The sequence below is a fragment of the Bufo bufo genome, chromosome 5, assembly GCF_905171765.1.
Source record: "Bufo bufo chromosome 5, aBufBuf1.1, whole genome shotgun sequence".
NCBI classification, from domain to species: domain Eukaryota; kingdom Metazoa; phylum Chordata; class Amphibia; order Anura; family Bufonidae; genus Bufo; species Bufo bufo.
Genome location: NC_053393.1, coordinates 546,310,623 through 546,333,597, shown reverse-complemented (window position 1 = coordinate 546,333,597; position 22,975 = coordinate 546,310,623). Strand labels below are relative to the sequence as shown.

The 22,975-nt window shown below is 47.6% G+C and overlaps 1 protein-coding gene across 2 annotated transcripts in view; it reads left to right on the top strand.

Moving 5' to 3' along the window:
• The first annotated feature begins 12 nt into the window (after window positions 1-12).
• The window catches only part of KCNH2 (potassium voltage-gated channel subfamily H member 2), a 246,775-nt gene continuing 223,812 nt past the window's right edge, over window positions 13-22,975 (top strand). For both annotated transcript variants that reach the window (XM_040431368.1, XM_040431367.1), the window contains exon 1: window positions 13-1,567. In XM_040431368.1, the coding sequence (XP_040287302.1) occupies window positions 1,492-1,567 (76 nt within the window). In that variant the 5' untranslated portion in view covers window positions 13-1,491. The remainder of the gene's footprint in view (window positions 1,568-22,975) is intronic.

The following is a 22,975-nucleotide window of genomic DNA, read 5'->3' as shown; positions in this document are numbered from 1 at the left end:
GGAATCCCTTCTGTCTGACAGCGGAGGGGGGAGGAAGGGCGAGGAGGAGGAGGAGGAGCAGCGGCATCAACAAGCAATAACAGGCACAACACCATCCGTCTCCCCGAGCATCCCCTGCTGCCTTCTCTCCTAATAAGGGGATGCCTTCTGGAGGAGACGGCCCAGGCTGCCTGCCAGCCAGCAGCTAGAGCACGCGTCCTGCACCCTGCCAGACAAAGGGGACCTAGTCACCGACAAGGGGGCGCCTGAGCAGGTGACGAGCAACACCCCGGATAGACCCGTCACCCGGATCTCTGACCTCCCTCCTGTGCACGCTCCCCACCGATTCCCGCCTTCCTCAACAAAGGATCATGGGATAATAGCGCCACCAGCACCCAAGGCCACTGGGATATCTTCATCAGCGCCGCTATTGGGATTGCGCGCTGGAACGTTCAGGCTTTTCCTACATGCCCTCCCGGATTATTCTTCAGGACGTAACAAGTGTGCCAGTCTTAGGTCGGGTACCACAGACCTCTCCTTAGTCAGATGACTTATCCTTGAGGAGCGGGGTGCACTGTGGAAGTTTTCTGGGGGGGGGGGGGGTCCAGCGCCCCTTGCCTTGTGGTCAGTGATAGCGAACCTTCAGGGTGGGCACCTGGCATTGGGGGGTAGTACAGGTTGCAGATACAAGTTCCCTGCATAGTGGTCTCCTTTGATTTTATGGGGTATTGCAGGCCGGCCCGTGCATTGTGCCCAGGGACCCTCATAGCCTCTAACATTAGGTAATAGGGTGGGCACCTGGCATCGCAGGCCTGTGTATACATTGTGGAAGTTCTTTGCTTGAACCTATACCCCCAGCCTGGTATCCTAGACACATATACATGTACCCTCTGCCCTGTGACGCTGCATATAATACACTGAATGCACGGAGGGTGAGGGTCTTACAGATATCAGCTTATTATGGGCTGCTCTGGATGAGATAATCACATATTCACCTCCAGCCTCTGTGCCTGATGCCCGTTCTGACTTCTGCTGTCTAAGCATACTTCTGCTTGAGGCTAGAAAGGGTTAATAGAGCCCCTGCCGCACGTGTAGGTGAGCCCCAGTGATTGGCATTGAGAGTCAGCGGCTGATTTGAATACAGGTGCTGTCAGTGCAGCAGGTGGATGGGCACAGCCTGGCATTATAGGACTTCTTCATAAACATTCCCCGACCCCAGGTAAGAGATTATCAGCTACCAATGAGCCGCAAGAAGACCACCGGCATCGGGTAGCTGTATGGGCCGAGGTTACCAGTCCTCCAGTTCCCGGAAGTTGGAACCCTTGGATCTGGCGGCTCCGGCCCGTGGACCTCGCTGGCTCTCTATGTCCGCTTTTTTGGATCAATTTTGCTTGGATCAGACTAGGACATTGCACGTGCTGCTTGTTGTGTGGTAGGGGTGGTACGTACCACCACCCTTCATGTGATCTGTGCGGAGCAGGATAGACGGCAGGAGATACCCATGGGATAAGGATGCCTGTCCGAAGAGGTCACGTCGCCCCTCAGAACACCTTCCTGGACACCATTATAAGGAAATTCGAAGGACAAAGTAAGAAATGGTTTCTTGTGGTTGTTACTGTCTCCCCCTGGGATACTCATGGGCACAGGGGTCCATACATGGGGTATACCAGTAGCTAGCAGTGGATACAGCATCCTGACAATTGACATACAGATGTAGCAGGGGGAACACACACACTCTTAACTCAAATGTCTTAACTCATCGCGTTAAGTCTTATCTTGAAACAAAAGCAATTGCTTGACGCATTTAGTTTAGATAACATGTCTCATAAAGCATGTGTGTTAACCCTGCTACATCCGTATCAATAACCAGCAGCGGGCACAGGGCTCCGGAGATGTGACATAGCAATAACCAGCAGCAGGCACATGGGTGCTGACATGGTACATCAATAACCAGCAGCGGGCACATGGGTGCTGACATGGTACATCAATAACCAGCAGCGGGCACATGGGTGCTGACATGGTACATCAATAACCAGCAGCGGGCACATGGGTGCTGACATGTAACTTATCAATAACGAGCAGCGGGTACAGGGCCCCTTAGATGTGACATGTCAATAACCAGCAGCGGGCACATGGGTACTAACATGTAAGATTAATAACCATCAGCTGGCACATGGGTCTTGTCATGAAATATCAATAACTAACAGCAGGCACATGGGTGCTGACATGTAACTTATGAATAACCAGCAGTGGGCACAGGGCTCCTTAGATGTGACATGTCAATAACCAGCAGCGGGCACAAGGGTCTTGTCGTGAAATATCAATAACCAGCAGCGGGCACTGGAGTCCTGTCATGACATATCAGTAGCCAGCAGCTGGCACAAGAGTCCTGTTGTGACATATCAGTAGCCAGCAGTGGGCATAGGGGTCCTGACATGTTAATATTAGGACAAGGCACGGGGGTCCTGACGTGCTACATTTCAATAGTCAGCATATCAACAACTAAAAGTGGGCAAAGAGAATTGCACATGAACATACAAATAACCAGCAGCGGGCACATGGGTCCGGACATGTGACGTGTAGTTATCAGTGGGCTCACGTGCACTGACATGGAGAGTAACAGTAGCAGTGGGCATGGGTTCCTGATATGGGGAATGCCAATAATCAGCATCTGGCACATGGGTCCTAACATACATGTGACACATCATAAGTGGGCACATGGGTCCTAACATATGAGTAATGACCACAGGGGTCTTAACATGTGACACATCAAAAGTGGGCACTTGGGTCATGACATATAAGTAGTGGACATGGGTTCTAACGTGACACCTCAGTAGTGGGTGCATAGCTTCTAACATGCGACATAGCGGAGATCAGCCATTAGCAGACGCCTAATATGTGACATATCTGTAGCGAGTGCAGGGGTCTTTACATGTGACACATCAGTAGTGGGCGCAGCGGTCTTAACATGTGATATATCAGTGGTGGACACAGGGGTCCTAACGTGACACATCAGTTATGTTCACAAGGGTCCCAACATGTCACAAATCAGTAGTGAACACAGAGGACCTAACATGTGACACCTCGGTAGTACACACAGGGGCCCTAACATGTGACATATCAGTAGTGTGCACAGGGGCCCTAACATGTGACATATCAGTGGTCGGCACATAGGTCCTAATGTGAAATATTAGTTGTGCGCACAGGGGTTCCTTATTTGTAACATCAGTAGTGGACACGGGTCCTAAGGTAACACCTCAGTAGTAGACACAGGGGGGTCTTAACAAGTGACACCTCAGCAGTGGGTGCAGGGATCCTAACGTGGCACTTCAGTAGTGGGCACATGGGTCCTAAGGTGACATATCAGTAGTGGACACGGGTCCTAATATGTGAATTGAAAAAAGGGGTCGTAAATTGCCATCAGTAGTGAACACAGAGGTCCTAACGTGGCACCTCAGTAGTGAACACAGTGGTCCTAACGTGGCACATCACTAGTGGACACAGGGGTCCTGACTTTATCAGCCTGACTTGAGACCTCTTGTGCCAGCTGCCATCCATGTGGCACCCAGTGCCTTTGGCTGCTGTTGGCACTTCACCCCATTTACCCCTCTGTGCCCCGTCACCCTCTGTCGCTCTGCTCCGCAGAGCGTTCATCTCCCCGTTACCGACCCCTCCCCAGTGTAAATTACTCTTTTACCAAGCTGGGTGACAACCAGTATGTCCTCTGTCACAGCTCCCGCTAAGGTTGTCACCCAGCTTTCCCGAGTGCCTGAAAAACAAATCTTCCTCCAACAGCAGTGGTAGGATGGGGGTGGTTGTAGTAATGAAGCATAATGGGTATTGTACTGTATGACTAGAGGACGACTCAAGGACATATTTTACTAGGGACTTTTTAGGGTCACTGACTGCAGGTGGAGGCGTCCGGTGACCACATGTGGCAGAGCGTGGCGCCCTCTGTGGTCGGGAAGTTACTTTCATAAAGAAGAAATGTTTATGTACAATATATGCAAGATGGGAGGATATACAGTGGCGGAAATAATTATTTGACCCCTCACTGATTTTGTAAGTTTGTCCAATGACAAAGAAATGAAAAGTCTCAGAACAGTATCATTTCAATGGTAGGTTTATTGTAACAGTGGCAGATAGCACATCAAAAGGAAAATCGAAAAAATAACTTTAAATAAAAGATAGCAACTGATTTGCATTTCATTGAGTGAAATAAGTATTTGAACCCCTACCAACCATTAAGAGTTCTGGCTCCCACAGAGTGGTTAGACACTTCTACTCAATTAGTCACCCTCATTAAGGACACCTGTCTTAACTAGTCACCTGTATAAAAGACACCTGTCCACAGAATCAATCAATCAAGCAGACTCCAAACTCTCCAACATGGGAAAGACCAAAGAGCTGTCCAAGGATGTCAGAGACAAAATTGTAGACCTGCACAAGGCTGGAATGGGCTACAAAACCATTAGCAAGAAGCTGGGAGAGAAGGTGACAACTGTTGGTGCGATTGTTCGAAAATGGAAGGAGCACAAAATGACCATCAATCGACCTCGCTCTGGGGCTCCACGCAAGATCTCACCTCGTGGGGTGTCAATGGTTCTGAGAAAGGTGAAAAAGCATCCTAGAACTACACGGGAGGAGTTAGTTAATGACCTCAAATTAGCAGGGACCACAGTCACCAAGAAAACCATTGGAAACACATTACACCGCAATGGATTAAAATCCTGCAGGGCTCGCAAGGTCCCCCTGCTCAGGAAGGCACATGTGCAGGCCCGTCTGAAGTTTGCCAATGAACACCTGAATGATTCAGAGAGTGACTGGGAGAAGGTGCTGTGGTCTGATGAGACCAAAATAGAGCTCTTTGGCATTAACTCAACTCGCTGTGTTTGGAGGAAGAAAAATGCTGCCTATGACCCCGAAAACACCGTCCCCACCGTCAAGCATGGGGGTGGAAACATTTTGCTTTGGGGGTGTTTTTCTGCTAAGGGCACAGGACAACTTATTCACATAAACGGGAAAATGGACGGAGCCATGTATCGTGAAATCCTGAGCGACAACCTCCTTCCCTCTGCCAGGAAACTGAAAATGGGTCGTGGATGGGTGTTCCAGCACGACAATGACCCAAAACATACAGCAAAGGCAACAAAGGAGTGGCTCAAGAAGAAGCACATTAAGGTCATGGAGTGGCCTAGTCAGTCTCCGGACCTTAATCCAATCGAAAACCTATGGAGGGAGCTCAAGCTCAGAGTTGCACAGAGACAGCCTCGAAACCTTAGGGATTTAGAGATGATCTGCAAAGAGGAGTGGACCAACATTCCTCCTAAAATGTGCGCAAACTTGGTCATCAATTACAAGAAACGTTTGACCTCTGTGCTTGCAAACAAGGGTTTTTCCACCAAGTATTAAGTCTTTTTTTGTTAGAGGGTTCAAATACTTATTTCACTCAATGAAATGCAAATCAGTTGCTATCTTTTATTTAAAGTTATTTTTTCGATTTTCCTTTTGATGTGCTATCTGCCACTGTTACAATAAACCTACCATTGAAATGATACTGTTCTGAGACTTTTCATTTCTTTGTCATTGGACAAACTTACAAAATCAGTGAGGGGTCAAATAATTATTTCCGCCACTGTAGATGTAGCAGAGCCGGGGTTGTCATTTGGCTATAACCAGTCATATCACCCTGTGTTATCTGTGGTGTTACATAGGACTGCAGGTGACATCTACTACATTATCTGTACTCAGAGAATTATCACTGTGTTATCTGTGGTGTTACATAGGACTGCAGATGACATCTACTACATTATCTGTACTCGGAGGGTTATCACTGTTATCTGTGGTGTTACATAGGACTGCAGGAGACATCTACTACATTATCTGTACTCAGAGAATTATCACTGTGTTATCTGTGGTGTTACATAGGACTGCAGGAGACATCTACTACATTATCTGTACTCAGAGAATTATCACTATGTTATCTGTGGTGTTACATAGGACTGCAGGTGACATCTACTACATTATCTGTACTCGGAGGGTTATCACTGTTATCTGTGGTGTTACATAGGACTGCAGGTGACATCTACTACATTATCTGTACTCAGAGAGTTATCACTGTGTTATCTGTGGTGTTACATAGGACTGCAGGAGACATCTACTACATTATCTGTACTCAGAGAATTATCACTATGTTATCTGTGGTGTTACATAGGACTGCAGGTGACCTCTACTACATTTATCTATACTCGGAGGGTTATCACTGTGTTATCTGTGGTGTTACATAGGACTGCAGGTGACCTCTGCTACATTCTCTGTACTCGGAGCGTTATCACTGGGTTATCTGTGGTGTTACATAGGACTGCAGGTGACATCTACTACATTATCCCTTGTAGCGGGGTCTTCGTCCTGACGCTGTGTGCACAGGGTTGTATTTCGTGCTCTGGCTTTTCTCAGTAAGGTCTCTATTTGTAAAGAGAAAACATTGGTTGCCGCAGTGACCACCAATCAGACGGCTCCTTTCACTTTCTGTCCGGACTTAGACGCCTGGCACCTGCTGTGCTGCTTGTCTTCTTTGCAGACAGTTTTGTTATAGTCATAGACAATGGGGGCATATCGCTAGGATATGCCCCCATTGTCTGATAGGTGCGGGTCCCACCTCTAGGACCTGCACCTATACGGAGAACTTAGTGGGGAAAGTAGTGGAGGGCACATTGCGCATGCGCAGCCGCCCTCCATTCATTTCTATGGGGCCGCCGAAAATAGCCGCGCACTGCCCCCATAGAAATGAATGGGAGCAGGGGCCGCGCATGCCTGGACCGCTTCCATTCACTTCTATGGGAGCAACGGGGAGTAGCGATTGGTGGTGGCCAGACCCTGGGAAATCCGGGGTCCTCTAGCCACAGCTCTACCCGCTCCGCTCTCGTTGTAGGTGTGGGTCCCAGAGGTAGGACCCGCACCTATCAGACAATGGGAGAATATCCTAGCGATATGCCCCCATTATCTGTGATGGGAATACCGTTTTAAGGACCAGGCCAAATGTTGCAAATCTGACGTGTCCCTTTATGTGGTAATTTAGAAGCTAATTTTAAAATTTTTCCGAAAATTTCCAAAACCCATTTTTTAAAGGACGAATTCTGTTTTGAAGTCACTTTTTGGGGACTACATAATAGAACCACCCAAATAGCCCCATTTTAGAAACGACATCCCTCAAAACTGATTTTAGAAACTGTGTTAACTCTTCAGGTGTCCCACATGAATTTAAGGAAAATAGATGAGACATTTTAAAATGTCACTTTCTTTTTTCACCAATTTTCCTGTAAAACATCAAGATTTTACAACCAAACAAAGCTCAATATTTTTACCCCTATTCTGCAGTTTACAGAAACACCCGTATGTTGTTGTAAAGTGTTGTATGGGCACACGGCAGGGCTTAGAAGGGAAGGAACACCATATGGTTTTTGGAGGGCAGAATTTGCTGGAATTATTTTCTGGGTCAATGTTGCAATTGAAGACCTCCTGATACACCCCTACAGTGGAAAACCCCCATAAAAATGACCCCATGTTGGAAACTACTCCCCCCAAGGAATATTTAAAGGGGGGTAGTGAGCACTTTGTTTCATAGAATAAAGAAACACTTGGCTGTGAAAATGAAAAATTACATATTTTACAAGAAAATGTCACTTTTGGCCAACATTTTTCATTTTATCAAGGGGTAACAGGGGAAAGTGCACCCCACTGGGGACATAACAGCATTCAGGAGGGAAGGAGCAACATATGGATATACTAACATGAAATTTGCCTAAATTGTATTTATGGGCCATAAATATTTAAAAAAAAATTAGTTCACTGAGTTGTGTTAGGGTTTGTTTTTTGCAGGAGAAGCTGTAGTTTTTTTTTTTTTTTGTACCATTTTGGGTACATATGATTTCTTTATCACTTTTTATTCCATTTTTTGAAGAGAAGATGCAAAAAATTGCAATTCTGTAAGTGTTTTTATTTTTTATGGGGTTCCCCATGTGGTGTATATTATATGATAACTTTATTCTGTAGGACGTTACGGTTATGGCGATACCACATTTATTGTATTTTTTTGTTTTCCTAAATTTTCAGCGTAAAATTTTTGATCAAAAATAAGTTTTATTTTGCATCACCACAAACTAACATCCATAAAAATTTTATTTTTCCACCAGCGTATCTGTCTGAGGGCTTGTTTTTTTGCGGGACAGATTGCTGTTTTTATTGGTACCATTTTGGGGTACATCTGATTTTTTTTTTTTAATTACTTTTTATACCATTTTTTTGTGAGGTGAGATGAGCAAAAATTGCTATTCTGTCATAGTTTTTTTTCCGACTAGCTGGATAAATAACGTGATCTTTTTATAGATCAGGTTGTTACGGACGAAGCTATGCCAATCATGTGTAGTGAAAAAATTAGAAAAAAGCAGCTCTCGCCTGCAACCTGCTACGCAGAGCACGGACAACAGCCCCTGGGCTTATATGTTCCAACGATAATCCCAAAAACTTTAGGAATCCAGCTCAAAGCAAAAACAGGGGAATCTTATTTCAGTGGTTAAAAACTTACATTATACCCTGTACTGGAATTTTTTAACCGCTGAAAAAAAGATTCCTCTGTTTTTGCTTTGAGCTGGATTCCTAAAGTTTTTTGGACAATCATGTGTACAGGGTGGGCCATTTATATGGATACACCTTAATACAATGGGAATGGTTGGTGATATTAACTTCCTGTTTGTGGCACATTAGTATACGTGAGGGGGGAAACTTTTCAAGATGGGTGGTGACCATGGCGGCCATTTTGAAGTCGGCCATTTTGAATCCAACTTTTGTTTTTTCAATAAGAAGAGGGTCATGTGACACATCAAACTTATTAGGAATTTCACAAGAAAAACAATGGTGTGCTTTGTTTTAACGTAACTTTATTCTTTCATGAGTTATTTACAAGTTTCTGACCACTTATAAAATGTGTTCAATGTGCTGCCCATTGTGTTGGATTGTCAATGCAACCCTCTTCTCCCACTCTTCACACACTGATAGCAACACCGCAGGAGAAATGCTAGCACAGGCTTCCAGTATCCGTAGTTTCAGGTGCTGCACATCTCGTATCTTCACAGCATAGAGAATTGCCTTCAGATGACCCCAAAGATAAAAGTCTAAGGGGGTCAGATCGGGAGACCTTGGGGGCCATTCAACTGGCCCACGACGACCAATCCACTTTTCAGGAAACTGTTCATCTAGGAATGCTCGGACCTGACACCCATAATGTGGTGGTGCACCATCTTGCTGGAAAAACTCAGGGAAGGTGCCAGCTTCAGTGCATAAAGAGGGAAACACATCATCATGTAGCAATTTTGCATATCCAGTGGCCTTGAGGTTTCCATTGATGAAGAATGGCCCCACTATCTTTGTACCCCATATACCACACCATAACAGTCTTGGAGGTATCTATCCAATGTGGGTTAGTGTCAGACCAATAGCGGTGGTTTTGTTTGTTAACTTCACCATTCACATAAAAGTTTGCCTCATCACTGAACAAAATCTTCTGCGTAAACTGAGGGTCCTATTCCAATTTTTGTTTTGCCCATTCTGCAAATTCAGTGCGCCGATCTGGGTCATCCTCGTTGAGATGCTGCAGTAGCTGGAGTTTGTAAGGACGCCATTTGTGAGTAGCTAATATCCGCCAAAGGGATGTTCGTCTAATGCCACTCTCCAGTGACATGCGGCGAGTGCTACGCTGTGGGCTCTTGCTGAATGAAGCTAGGACAGCCACTGGTGTTTCTTCATTAGAGACAGATTTCATGCGTCCACATTTTGGCAAATCCAACACTGAACCAGTTTCACGAAACTTAGCAAGCAGTTTGCTAACTGTAGCATGGGAGATGGCATTGAAATCTGCTGCAATGACCCGGTTACTGTGTTCACCAGACATCAACACAATTTCTATCCGCTCCTCACGTGTTAACCTCGGCGACATGTCAATGGCTGTAAACAAAGAGAAACTTGTAAATAACTCATGAAAGAATAAAGTTACGTTAAAACCAAGCACACCATTGTGGGCTTCTGTCACCCCACTAAAGTCATTTTTTTTTGGCTACTTATAATCCCTATACCGCGATATATCAATACATAATGTTATTAATCATTTTGGCTCAGTAGTTAATTTAAAAAACTGAGTTTTATCATATGCAAATTACCTGTCTACCAGTAGGGCGTCTACTTGCTGGTAGCAGCCGCGTCCTCCTTTCATAATGACGCCCCCTCCTCCTGTTGATTGACAAGGCCAGCGGACGCGCTCGTTCTCTGGCTGTCCCTGTCTACATTCAAAATCTGGCGCCTGCGCCGTACCTGTCTTCAGTCGACGCAGGCGCACTGAGAGGTGGACGCTCGCTCGGCCGCTCCATCCTCAATGCGCCTGCGCCGATGACGTCACATCTACACCCGGCGCAGGCGCACTGAGGAAGGAGCGGCCGAGCGAGCGTCCACCTCTCAGTGCGCCTGCGCAGACTGAAGACAGGTACGGCGCAGGCGCCAGATTTTGAATGTAGACAGGGACAGCCAGAGAACGAGCGCGTCCGCTGGCCTTGTCAATCAACAGGAGGAGGGGGGTCATTATGAAAGGAGGACGCGGCTGCTACCAGCAAGTAGACGCCCTACTGGTAGACAGGTAATTTGCATATGATAAAACTCAGTTTTTTAAATTAACTACTGAACCAAAATGATTAATAACATTATGTATTGATATATCGCGGTATAGGGATTATAAGTAGCCAAAAAAAAATGACTTTAGTGGGGTGACAGAAGCTCTTTAAATCACAAAAAAAAATATGTAAATGTGGTATCTCTGTAATCGTACTGACCCGGAGAATGAAGAGAACAGTCAGTTTTATCTCATAGGGAACGCTGTAAAAACAAAACCCATAAAACTATATAAATGTGGTATCGCTGTAATCGTACTGACCCAGAGAATGAAGGGAACAGGTCAGTTTTATCTCATAGGGAACGATGTAAAAACAACAACTTGACCTACAAAAAACAAGCCCTCATACGGCTAGGTGACCAGAAAAATAAAAAAAAAGGTTATGTCTCTGGACAGGCAGGGAGTGCAAAATGAAAACTCAAAAACGAAAACTCCTCCGGGGGTTAAAGGATTAAAACCACATCCTATACTAATACATCTCACAGCTGAGAATCTGTTACATTGTACCAGTCTAGAGTCTCCTCTGTGAGGGTAGCCTCCAACCTGTCATTGACCAGCTGTGGTGAGTCTGGTGACACTACAACAGTCAGTCCACCTCCCTAGGAAGAAAAGACATCAGCAGCACATGACTCCCTCCTGTCCTGATAGTTTGTTACAGTGTGTCAGTGCAGGTGACGTATCAGTCTGAACTCCAGAACCTCAGCTCTGTCAGCAGCTGTAAGACGGGGCAGGTTTCCAGCCTCGAGACATAATGTTACTGACATCTAGCAGAGATCTTTAAACCTTTTTCCACTTTATATATTCACTTTTCAATACAGCCGTGACCCATCTGGGAAAACCTGTTTCTCTGTTAACCCCGTGCCTTCTGGTTCATGAATAGAATGTCAGCAGGACAGTGGCAACTGACATTTATATTGAAGAGGTAGAAGGTTACTCTATATCGGGAATGCTCAACCTCCAGCTGTTGTAAAACTACAACTCCCACCATGCGCTGCTGTAGGCTGATAGCTGTAGTCCAGGCATGCTCAACCTGCGTCCCTCCAGCTGTTGCAAAATTACAACGCCCATCATGCCCGAACAGCTTACAGCTATCAGCCTACAGCAGGGCATGGTGGGAGTTGTAGTTTTAAAACAGCTGGAGGGCTGCAGGTTGAACATCCCTGTTCTATATTTATGTAGATTTTGCATGAAATCTGCCCACAAACCCTATTGATTTCAATGGGAAGTCTACATGTTGATCCACAGTCTTGCAGATCATTTCGTCCCGGATTACAAGTCTGCATTGCAAAATATTCTAAGGTACCGTGATCTTCACTTGGGGGTCACTGCAAGGAGCAATGAGATTTAATCGTACTTGTCAAGATATGGACGACTAACATGAGATAATGCTGTGTGACTTAGACCTCATGCACACGTATTTTTTCACGGTCCGCAAAACGGGGTTCCGTTGTTCAGTGATCCGTTTCCGTTTTTTCGTCCGTGGGTCTTCCTTGATTTTTGGAGGCTCACCAGACATGAAGGAAAAAGTCGTTTTGTTGTCCGCCTGGCCGTGCGGCGCCAAACGGATCCGTCCTGACTTACAATGCAAGTCAATGGGGACGGATCCGTTTGACGTTGACACAATATGGTGCAATTGCAAACAGATCCGTCCCCCATTGACTTTCAATGTAAAGTCAGGAGTCCCTATTAATATACCATCGGATCGGAGTTTTCTCCAATCCGAAGCGTCCCCATCACCATGGGAACGCCTCTATGTTAGAATATACCATCGGATTTGAGTTAGATCGTCAAAACTCAGATCCGACAGTATATTCTAACACAGAGGCGTTCCCATAGTGATGGGGACGCTTCAAGTTAGACTATACTAAAAGAACTGTGTACATGACTGCCCCCTGCTGCCTGGCAGCACCCGATCTCTTACAGGGGGCTGTGATCAGCACAATTAACCCCTCAGGTGCCGCACCTGAGGGGTTAATTGTGCGTATCATAGCCCCCTGTAAGAGATCGGGTGCTGCCAGGCAGCAGGGGGCAGACCTCCCTCCCTCGTATTAAATTCATTGGTGGCCAGTGCGGCCCCCCCTCCCTCCCTCCCCTGTATTAAATTGATTGGTGGCTAGTGCGGCCCCCCCTCCCTCCCTCCCCTGTATTAAATTCATTGGTGGCCAGTGCGGCCCCCCCTCCCCTGTATTAAATTCATTGGTGGCCAGTGCGGCCCCCCTCCCTCCCTCCCCTGTATTAAATTCATTGGTGGCCAGTGCGGCCCCCTTCCCCCCCCTAATTAAAATCCCCCCCCCCCCATCATTGGTGGCAGCGGAGAGTTCTTAGTACACAGTTCTTAGTATATTCTAACTTGAAGCGTCCCCATCACCATGGGAACCCCTCTGTGTTAGAATATACTGTTGGATCTCTGTGTTAGAGTATCTGCTCTTATTCTGTATATATATATATATACACTGCACAGTACCACTTCTCCTGTCCTGTATACTGGGTGTAATCCTCAGTATCTGCTCTTATTCTGTATATATGGACACTGCACAGTACCACTTCTCCTGTACTGTATACTGGGTGTAATCCTCAGTATCTGCTCTTATTCTGTATATATATACACTGCACAGTACCACTTCTCCTGTCCTGTATACTGGGTGTAATCCTCAGTATCTGCTCTTATTCTGTATATATAGACCCAGCACAGTACCACTTCTCCTGTCCTGTATACAGGGTGTAATCCTCAGTATCTGCTCTTATTCTGTATATATGGACACTGCACAGTACCACTTCTCCTGTACTGTATACTGGGTGTAATCCTCAGTATCTGCTCTTATTCTGTATATATGGACACTGCACAGTACCACTTCTCCTGTACTGTATACTGGGTGTAATCCTCAGTATCTGCTCTTATTCTGTATATATGGACATTGCACAGTACCACTTCTCCTGTATACTGGGTGTAATCCTCAGTATCTGCTCTTATTCTGTATATATGGACACTGCACAGTACCACTTCTCCTGTCCTGTATACTGGGTGTAATTCTCAGTATCTGCTCTTATTCTGTATATATATACACTGCACAGTACCACTTCTCCTGTACTGTATACTGGGTGTAATCCTCAGTATCTGCTCTTATTCTGTATATATGGACACTGCACAGTACCACTTCTCCTGTCCTGTATACAGGGTGTAATCCTCAGTATCTGCTCTTATTCTGTATATATATACACTGCACAGTACCACTTCTCCTGTACTGTATACTGGGTGTAATCCTCAGTATCTGCTCTTATTCTGTATATATGGACACTGCACAGTACCACTTCTCCTGTCCTGTATACAGGGTGTAATCCTCAGTATCTGCTCTTATTCTGTATATATATGGACACTGCACAGTACCACTTCTCCTGTCCTGTATACTGGATGTAATCCTCAGTATCTGCTCTTATTCTGTATATATGGACACTGCACAGTACCACTTCTCCTGTCCTGTATACTGGATGTAATCCTCAGTATATGCTCTTATTCTGTATATATGGACACTGCACAGTACCACTTCTCCTGTACTGTATACTGGGTGTAATCCTCAGTATCTGCTCTTATTCTGTATATATGGACACTGCACAGTACCACTTCTCCTGTCCTGTATACTGGGTGTAATCCTCAGTATATGCTCTTATTCTGTATATATGGACACTGCACAGTACCACTTCTCCTGTCCTGTATACAGGGTGTAATCCTCAGTATCTGCTCTTATTCTGTATATATGGACACTGCACAGTACCACTTCTCCTGTCCTGTATACAGGGTGTAATCCTCAGTATCTGCTCTTATTCTGTATATATATGGACTCTTTTAATTTGTAAATAAATAACAAAAGGCCATAACAATATCTATACACAGAAACGAAACACATGACTAAACCCATCCCGACCAGTCCACCACCCCACTAGAACCTACAATACTATTCACACTTAAAACACTTTCGTAACCCCATACTATACATATTTACATCTTACACGTATACATAAAATCCATAAAATAAAATATATACACAATATACATAAACTATATACAAACTATATACCGACTATATACACAAACTATATACAAATGATATACAAATTATATACAACTTATAGAACTAAATCTAACTAACCCACCACCAGTCCACAGCAAATATGCAAACTGATAACCCCCAAAGTTCCAAGGGGATAAACCCCGAGCTTTGAGAAGTCCTAGTCTTTCCCCAGTCGGACTGGGGTCAGTCAGTTTGCAACAAACAAAACAAACCCTTTTTTCTTTTTTTTTTTTTTTTATATATATATATTTTTTTCTTTATTTTTTTCTTTTTATAATTTTTTTTTTTTTTTATATATGTATATAATATATAATAGAAAACAAAAATATATACACTCCCTCCTCCCTCCCAGCCCCCTCCCAACCTAACTAAACCCCACTATAAACTTAACAATACTAATATAATAATATAATATTATCATACACTAACATAATACAAAACATACCTATATAATACAATATAGACACCATAAACCAATACTATTACACCTAAACCAGCTATGGTTCGGTACCCGTAAGCCTTTCCATACTTGCATTACTACAAAACAAAAACCTATGTGTGTGCTATATCAGCCCACCACCAGGAAAAGAGCACTACTCAGCTAAGGAACCCCAAAACAGAAGCCCCTCCACAGACGAGAGGCCTTGGGGTCCCCCCACCTTTCGTACTCAAGAGAGCGTACCTTCACCAGGTCACCCATGATGTTCCTATATACCGTCTCCACCGGGAGGATTTTGTGACTCTTTGTTGACACTAGACACCGTGCACACCAGATGTGGTGCCTAACCACTGCACTAACTACGAATAAAGTGCGACGGTCCCTCCCACCAAGGTCTTTGAAAGCCCCATAGGCCCACTCCGCATAGGACAGGGCGGCCAGCCTAGGCCAACCGATGGAAGCCCCCACCCTTTTGTATACCTCTATATTAAAGAGACAATGAAGTAAGAAGTGGTCCATGGTTTCCAGCAGGTTACCACACTCCTCCCGGGGACAACCCCTTTCCTCAGAGTTTCTACACTTCACATTGTCCCTTACATATAGCTTACCGTGGAAGCAGCGCCAAGTCACATCCCAAACTTTCTTAGGGATCCTTTCTGAATTCAACAAAGACAGCCCACCCTCCAGATCCTGACTTGGGCAGTCCCTCAAGGCCAGTGGGGCCTGAAAAAGGTAAGATAGAACCTTCCTGTCAAGGGAAAACCTCGACATGGTCTCCACCTCTCCCTTCCCCAGACCCCACCGTCTCAGGATTCTCAGAACCGGGGCAACGTAAGCCGGAAGATATCCATGTGACGCACGTAGGTCTTTCACTCGCCCTCCTGTCTCCCATTCCTGGAAGAAAGGCCGAAACCACTCCCTACAGGAAATTACCCACAAAGGAGCCCTCTCTTTCCAGAGGTTTGCAATATTAATTTTCAAAAAGGTATTTGTTAAGAATACCACAGGGTTGACCATATCCAACCCGCCTAGTCTCCTTGTGCGGTAAGTAACCTCTCTCCTGATTAGGTTCAGCCTGTTTCCCCACAACATCTGGAAAAAGAGGCTGTAGACCGTACCCCAGAGAGACCCTGGCAAAACACAAACACTGCTTAGATACAAAAGCACGGGAATCAGGTAGGCTTTGCACAGGTGAACCCTTTCCCTGAGGGATAAAGACCATCCCTTCCAACGGTCCACCTTTTGGGCGACATCTTTTAGTCTACTCTCCCAATTTTGCTGATGATAATCTCCATCCTGGCCGAAATTGATGCCTAAGATCTTTACGGACTTCTGAGGTTCTGGAAGAGTGCCCTGGAGATCGAAAACAGGATCCCCTTCCCCCAGCCAGAGAGTCTCACATTTGTCCCAGTTGATCTGAGACCCAGAAACCTCTGAATAGCAGTCCACCTCCGACATCACCCAGCTCACCTCATCCTCCGAGGAGGCAAGAATGGAGACATCATCGGCGTATGTCACCACCTTCAGAGATGGCCCCCGCACCGCCAGTTCCATCCCCACCCCCGCCAACGGTCCACGATCTACCCTTCTAATGAAGGGATCAATCGCAAACACATACAGCAAAGGGCTTAAAGGACATCCCTGGCGGACACCAGAAGCCACCTCAAAAGGTCGACCCGACCAACCGTTAATCAACGGGAAACTCTCCGCCCCTTTGTACAAAGTTTGTAACCAGTCTACAAACCTCCCTGGTAGACCATACCACAAGAGAACAGACCACAGGTACTCATGGTTCACCCGGTCAAAAGCCTTCGCCTGGTCCAAAGATAACAGAAACCCTTTCCAAACACCCGCCCTGCCCCGCTCCACGGCTTCTCGGACACTGAGAACGGCGCTAAAAGCGCTCCGACCGGGAACAGAGCAGTGCTGAGCCCCAGAAAGAAGTCTCGGTGCAAACTTCACCAATCTGCAGAAAAGTATTTTTGCCAGAATCTTCCTGTCCACATTGAGAAGCGATATGGGTCTCCAGTTCTCAATGCGGGATGGATCTTTACCCTTTGACAGAATAATCAGGGCTGACTTACCCATTGACTTTGGCAGAGTGCCCGAGGAAAGACACTCGTTAAACACCTCGGTCAAGAAAGGAACGAATTGTTCCTTGAAAGCCTTGTACCACTCGGATGTTAAGCCATCCGGACCTGGCGATTTCTTGGGCCTAAGCCCATCAATGGCCAGTCCCACTTCCTCTTGCCTGATAGGTTCTGCCAAAACATCAAGAGAGGGGTCTATTCCTGCCTTGGGAATAGCTTCAGCCAAGAAAGCTGAAAAACTGTCCCGATTTAGTTCTTTCCTACCCAAGAGGTGAGAGTAGAAAGACCTGACGACCTCCAGGATCCCTGATTTGGACCTATTCAGGGAACCCGTACTGTCGACCAGGCCTACCACAAATTTACTTTTTACTGCCATCTTACAGTTTCCAAAGGGGTCGGGTGAGCGGTACTTCCCGAAATCCCTTTCAGCTACCAAAGAGGCGTATCTATCGTACTGACACCTCTTGAGCAAGGATTTCACACGAGAGATATCCTCACGGCTACCCCCCGTCGAAACCAGTCTTTCAAGTTTCTTCCTCAGTTCCTGGTACAGACAGTATCTGTCCCAGCTCCTGAGGTTAGAAAGCTCACGGAAAAACCTCGCCGTCCTTTTTTTGAATATCTCCCACCACTCCGACTTACTGTTGCAGAGGTCCACCAAGGGTTCCTGGCTCTGAAGGAAATCCTCAAAGGACTGTCTTATTGTCACTTCTTCCAGGAGAGATGAATTCAGCTTCCACATACCTCTGCCCATACAGGGAGTCTCTGCAACATTCAAAGAAAAAATAATCAAACAGTGGTCGGAGAATTCCACTTCCACGGCTTCTAAAGCCGAGAAAACAGCCTCCTCCTTTAAATAAAACCTATCTATTCTAGACCTACGATTTCCCTGATGAAAGGTGAAATCCACGTGGTCTGGCTTATGCCGTAAATGGGCGTCCACCAGACGAGTATCCTCAACTATCCTAGACAACACAATGCTATCAGCATCCAGCCCACCTTTGGAGCCTCCCCTATCACAGGCCCTCGTCACATTGTTGAAGTCCCCTCCAAAGATCACTTGCCGGCTGGTAAAAAGAAAAGGCTTAATCCTCATGAGGAGACACTTGCGGTCCCACTTACTCTGTGGGCCGTAGATGTTTATTAGTCTCAATTCTTGTCTCCCCATGAGGACATCTAAAATCAGGCACCTTCCCATTTCTAACTCGATTATCCTCCTGCATTCCACTCTTTCGGCGGTCTTAAAAAGTACCGCCACCCCGCTACGTGGCTCGGCCGCAAGAGACCAGAAAGACGGACCTAGCCGCCATTCTCGCTTGGCTTTTGCCAGCAGAGTTGTACTTGTTAACCAGGTCTCTTGCAAAAACAAAATATCAGCTTCAATACGGCTGAAAAAAATCAAAGGCCAGGAAACGAGCTGCGTCTGACTTAATACTGGCAACGTTAATGCTTGCCAGTGTCAACGGGGTGAGTTCCGCCATCATTGATGATCGAGTTAGATAGCCTTCTTTTTCCCCACCCCACCACCATCAGCATTTTCATCTGAACCATCACACTCCTTCTGTCTTTTCAAACATACAGAGACATCCATACCATCCTTTTTGCCCAAGGTTCCAGGCTTGGCCCCCCCTCCAGAAGGTAATTTACCCCCCGAAGGACAGGGCCCGGCAGCCTGCGAGGAGGCCCCCACGCGTTCTGGCACCACACCCTCCTCCCCCCCAGCTGAAGCAGTTGGGGGATCCTCGTCAAGGGCCTGGTACCGATTAGAGACTTCCACCAGAGGGGACCCAGTTGATCCTTCCTTAGGCCTCTGGTCAAGGATGAGTGGGACAGATGGGTCCCACTCCAGAGAGGGCTTACGACCCTCTCCTTTCTTCTTCTTCTTACTCCGCTTGTTCCTCCTACCCTCCAACCACGCTCTGCCACCCTCGTCCAAGCTTTCGCCGTACGAGGAGACAGGGTTGGCGGATGGGTTAGCCTCCACAGGTTGGGCTTCTGGTTCCCCATCGTCGCTGTACCCCGGGTCACTACAACCGGGATCCTCAGCCAGACCAGCCAAAAGACCAGCTGAAGGATCAGCTGCTACCTGTTCCCTATCCTTACGGCGTTGTTCTAGCCGCCTGATCTTGGACGGCCTTTGCTTCTTCGGATCCTGCCTGCTTCTTCCAGCGCTAGTAGTTCCAGCGCTTGTCCCCTCACCAACTGATTCAGTCCCGGCAGCAGGCTCCTCCCCAACCACAGACCCAGCCTCGCGGCTAGTGCCTGCCTGATCTTGAGCCCGGCCCTGAACCCTGTTGGCGAAGGCAAGCGGACAGCGACTAAACGGGTGACCTAGGTCCCCACAGAGGTTGCACCGGATCCGCCTACAAGATGCGGCAAGATGACCAGTGTCCCCACACTTCGCACACATGCGAACATCGCATTGTGCGCTGAAGTGGGTGGGACTGCCGCACTTGTGACAGACCTTTGGCTGGCCCCTATAGAACACCATAATCCTATCCCTTCCTATGAAGGCAGAGGAGGGAATATGAGCAACAGAATTGCCCCGATCAAACAGCTCCACGCTGAAGGTCCAGGCACCTGACCAGATGCCATGCTCATCGAGCACCTTGGCGGGGAACTGCCCCACCCTACCATATCGACTGAGCCAAGTCATGATGTCTACACTAGACAGTGATTCATTACAGGTCAAAACGGTCACTGTCTTCACAGTCGATTGGCGGGTGATGGCCTCAACGGCAAAACCCCGCCACTCCGGGGTGTTCTTCATCAGCTCATATTTAGACCAGAAAAGCTCCAAACCCTCCGGCCTAACAAAGCTGACGTCGAACATAGCGGTGCCGTAGGGATGTATGAGCGCAAAGATGTCATTCGCGACAAACCCCGCCCCCAGGAGAAGTTCCACAACAGTCTTCCTAGAAGGAACTGCTGCTTCCTTACTCCTCCAATAGAGACGGGCCACATTCCTACGGTCCCTCCCCGGTGTGGGGTGAGTCCATACGATCTCACCCCTCCTTTGTTCTCGGAAGGCCCTAAAACCATGCCTTTCTGTCCAGAAAGCCAGGTCAACCGACCCTCCCTCTACCTGTATGGAAGTCCCCGGTCCTTTTTTTAGGGCCTCCAGGAGGCGCCGCTGCAAGTCACCCCCGCCCGAAACCTTGGGCAAAAAGTCACCCGAAACAACACCCGCATACGTCTTTGTTTTTGCCATCCTCTCTCTCACATCCTTCCTCATTGCTTCCTTCCGCATAACTTCCTCCTCTTCATCCACTTCCGTATCCGCAATATACTCCTCAATCAAAGCTTCCTCATCCACCATCTCAATTTCTTCCCCATCCACAATCCCATTCACCAATTCATTTGTATCCTCATTTATAACCTCGTCTACGTTCTCATTCACCCCCACAGCCACCTGCACATTATTACCCACAATCCCATTAACAACCACATTTGCATCACCTTTCACTCCCCCTGGACTGGTCGGGTTCCCTAAAGAGACCGGAGAATCACTGGGGGCGGGCCCTGAGGAGCCCCCCGCAAAACCCGCAGGGGACTCCCCATCTCCCGCACCCCCCACGGCCCGCACAGTCCTGGGATAATCGACCATAGTGTTCTCTCCAGGTTCCAAAGTCTTTACATCCTCTTTCTCAGCACCACCACCTTGAACCTTGTCCACAATCACCACATCCTTGTCCGCCACACTGTTTGGGGTTTTACCCCCTGCGCTTCCTGTGACCACCCTACCACTACAGGAAGGGGGGGCACCTCCCGTCACCATCTTAGAATTAATCTCCCGCACTGTTTGACCCGATTCCACTACAGGAACCGGGCTGGGCACAGCAGCGGATTCAAAAGGCACAAATTGAAGCACTTCTTCCGTTACAGTTTTATTTTTCTTCTTTCTGATTTTCACCAGCTCATCCTCAGGGACCTCCTCATCCCCAAAATACAGTCTGCCCACCGGGGACTCCAGCTGCCTGACTTCCAGCATTAGCCTTCCCCCAGACCCGCTTTCATCCCCGGAGGCGGCCGCAATCAGGTCTGAGGGGTCCCCCTGGCCACAAGGCAGAGAGTCCGCCTCCGAATCCTGTGTTCCTGGTACCACCTTCCCCTGGCTTCCAGCCTGCTGCCCTGACAAACTGGGGCCAGGCGTACCAGACAGTCCAGACATACCCTGAAACCTGCAGTCATTCCTGAATTTCTCCAAGAATGGGCCGCCATTTTCCACAATGGCGGCCCTCTTCTCCTCAAAAACCGCGATTATCTCCTCCAACCTCACCAGTCTGGAGGAGAGGATTGCCTTCTTTGTCTTAGGCGCCATTTTAAGTTGCATTTGTACATTTTTAAATTCCACATTCAGTCTTTTTAATTCCCTCTTGACCTCCTCATGCATGTTCAGGAAATATGCTACCCGGGAGGAAAAGGTTTTTGGAGACTCCTTAGGGCCCAAAGTACCCCAATTATGCAGTCTCTCAACCGCTGGGCAGGAAGAACCCCCGACACCATGCTTCTTTACAGTAACTTTGTTGCCGGGCTGAGGCACCGACACAGACACACCACATGCTGAATCACCTACCTCAGCCTCTGGCCTCGTCACCTTCTCCACAGCCTTCCCTGTATCCCGTCCAACGGTCCGTCCGGCAGCTTGTCCAGCCATTGCACTTTTCATGTTTCCACCCGCTGCTTGTGCAGCAGCGGGCCTTTCCACAGCATCCTGTTTTCTTGGGTGCTGACTCAAAATGTCCAGAGAGGATCCCAAGCTGGCTGCTCTCCTGGGACCCCTCCGGACCTCACCTGGCACTCCATTGGGCTCACTGCAGGGATCGCGGCCGCTCCTAGTAGCAGGGCCCCTCCTGCCCGCGGCACTTGCGGGGCTGCCCTCCATTACCTGCGACCTTGCGGCCGCTTGCTGCGGAATCTTCACATCCGCGTCGTCGTCCACCTCCAGTAGCGTCAAGGTATCTAAGCCCAGGTCTCCAGTCCTGGAGGCCCTCCTCTCCACTCGCGCATCTCCGCCACGGCTGCCGGCACGTGGTGATGAACGCCGGCAGCCGGAGGCCCGGGGATCCATACCGGGAGAAACTGCCACCCCCTGGGGAAAGGGTAGCAATTCCCCCGGCAAACAAAGCGCTGGTAAGCCTCCCGGACCTCACACACCCACAAACAACAGGAAACAGGGAACAGGAAGGAACAGCAACTCCTCCCACCATTTCTCCTGTCCTGTATACAGGGTGTAATCCTCAGTATCTGCTCTTATTCTGTATATATGGACACTGCACAGTACCACTTCTTCTGTCCTGTATACTGGGTGTAATCCTCTGTATTTGCTCTTATTCTGTAAATCAGGGTGGATTTGATTTAAATCACTAGTCAGTAAGGCATGTGAGCTCCGTTTGAAGGCTCTCACAAGCGGCCCCGAACGCAGCCGTCCAGCCCCAATGCATTCTGAGTGGACGCGGATCCGCTCAGAATGCATCAGTCTGGCAGCGTTTGTCCTCCGCTCAGCAAGCGGACACCTGAACGCTGCTTGCAGCGTTCGGGTGTCCGCCTGGCCGTGCGGAGGCAAACGGATCCGTCCAGACTTACAATGTTGACACAATATGGCTAAATTTTCAAACGGATCCGTCCCCCATTGACTTTCAATGTAAGTCAAAACGGATCCGTCTGAACAACTTTCAGACTTTCA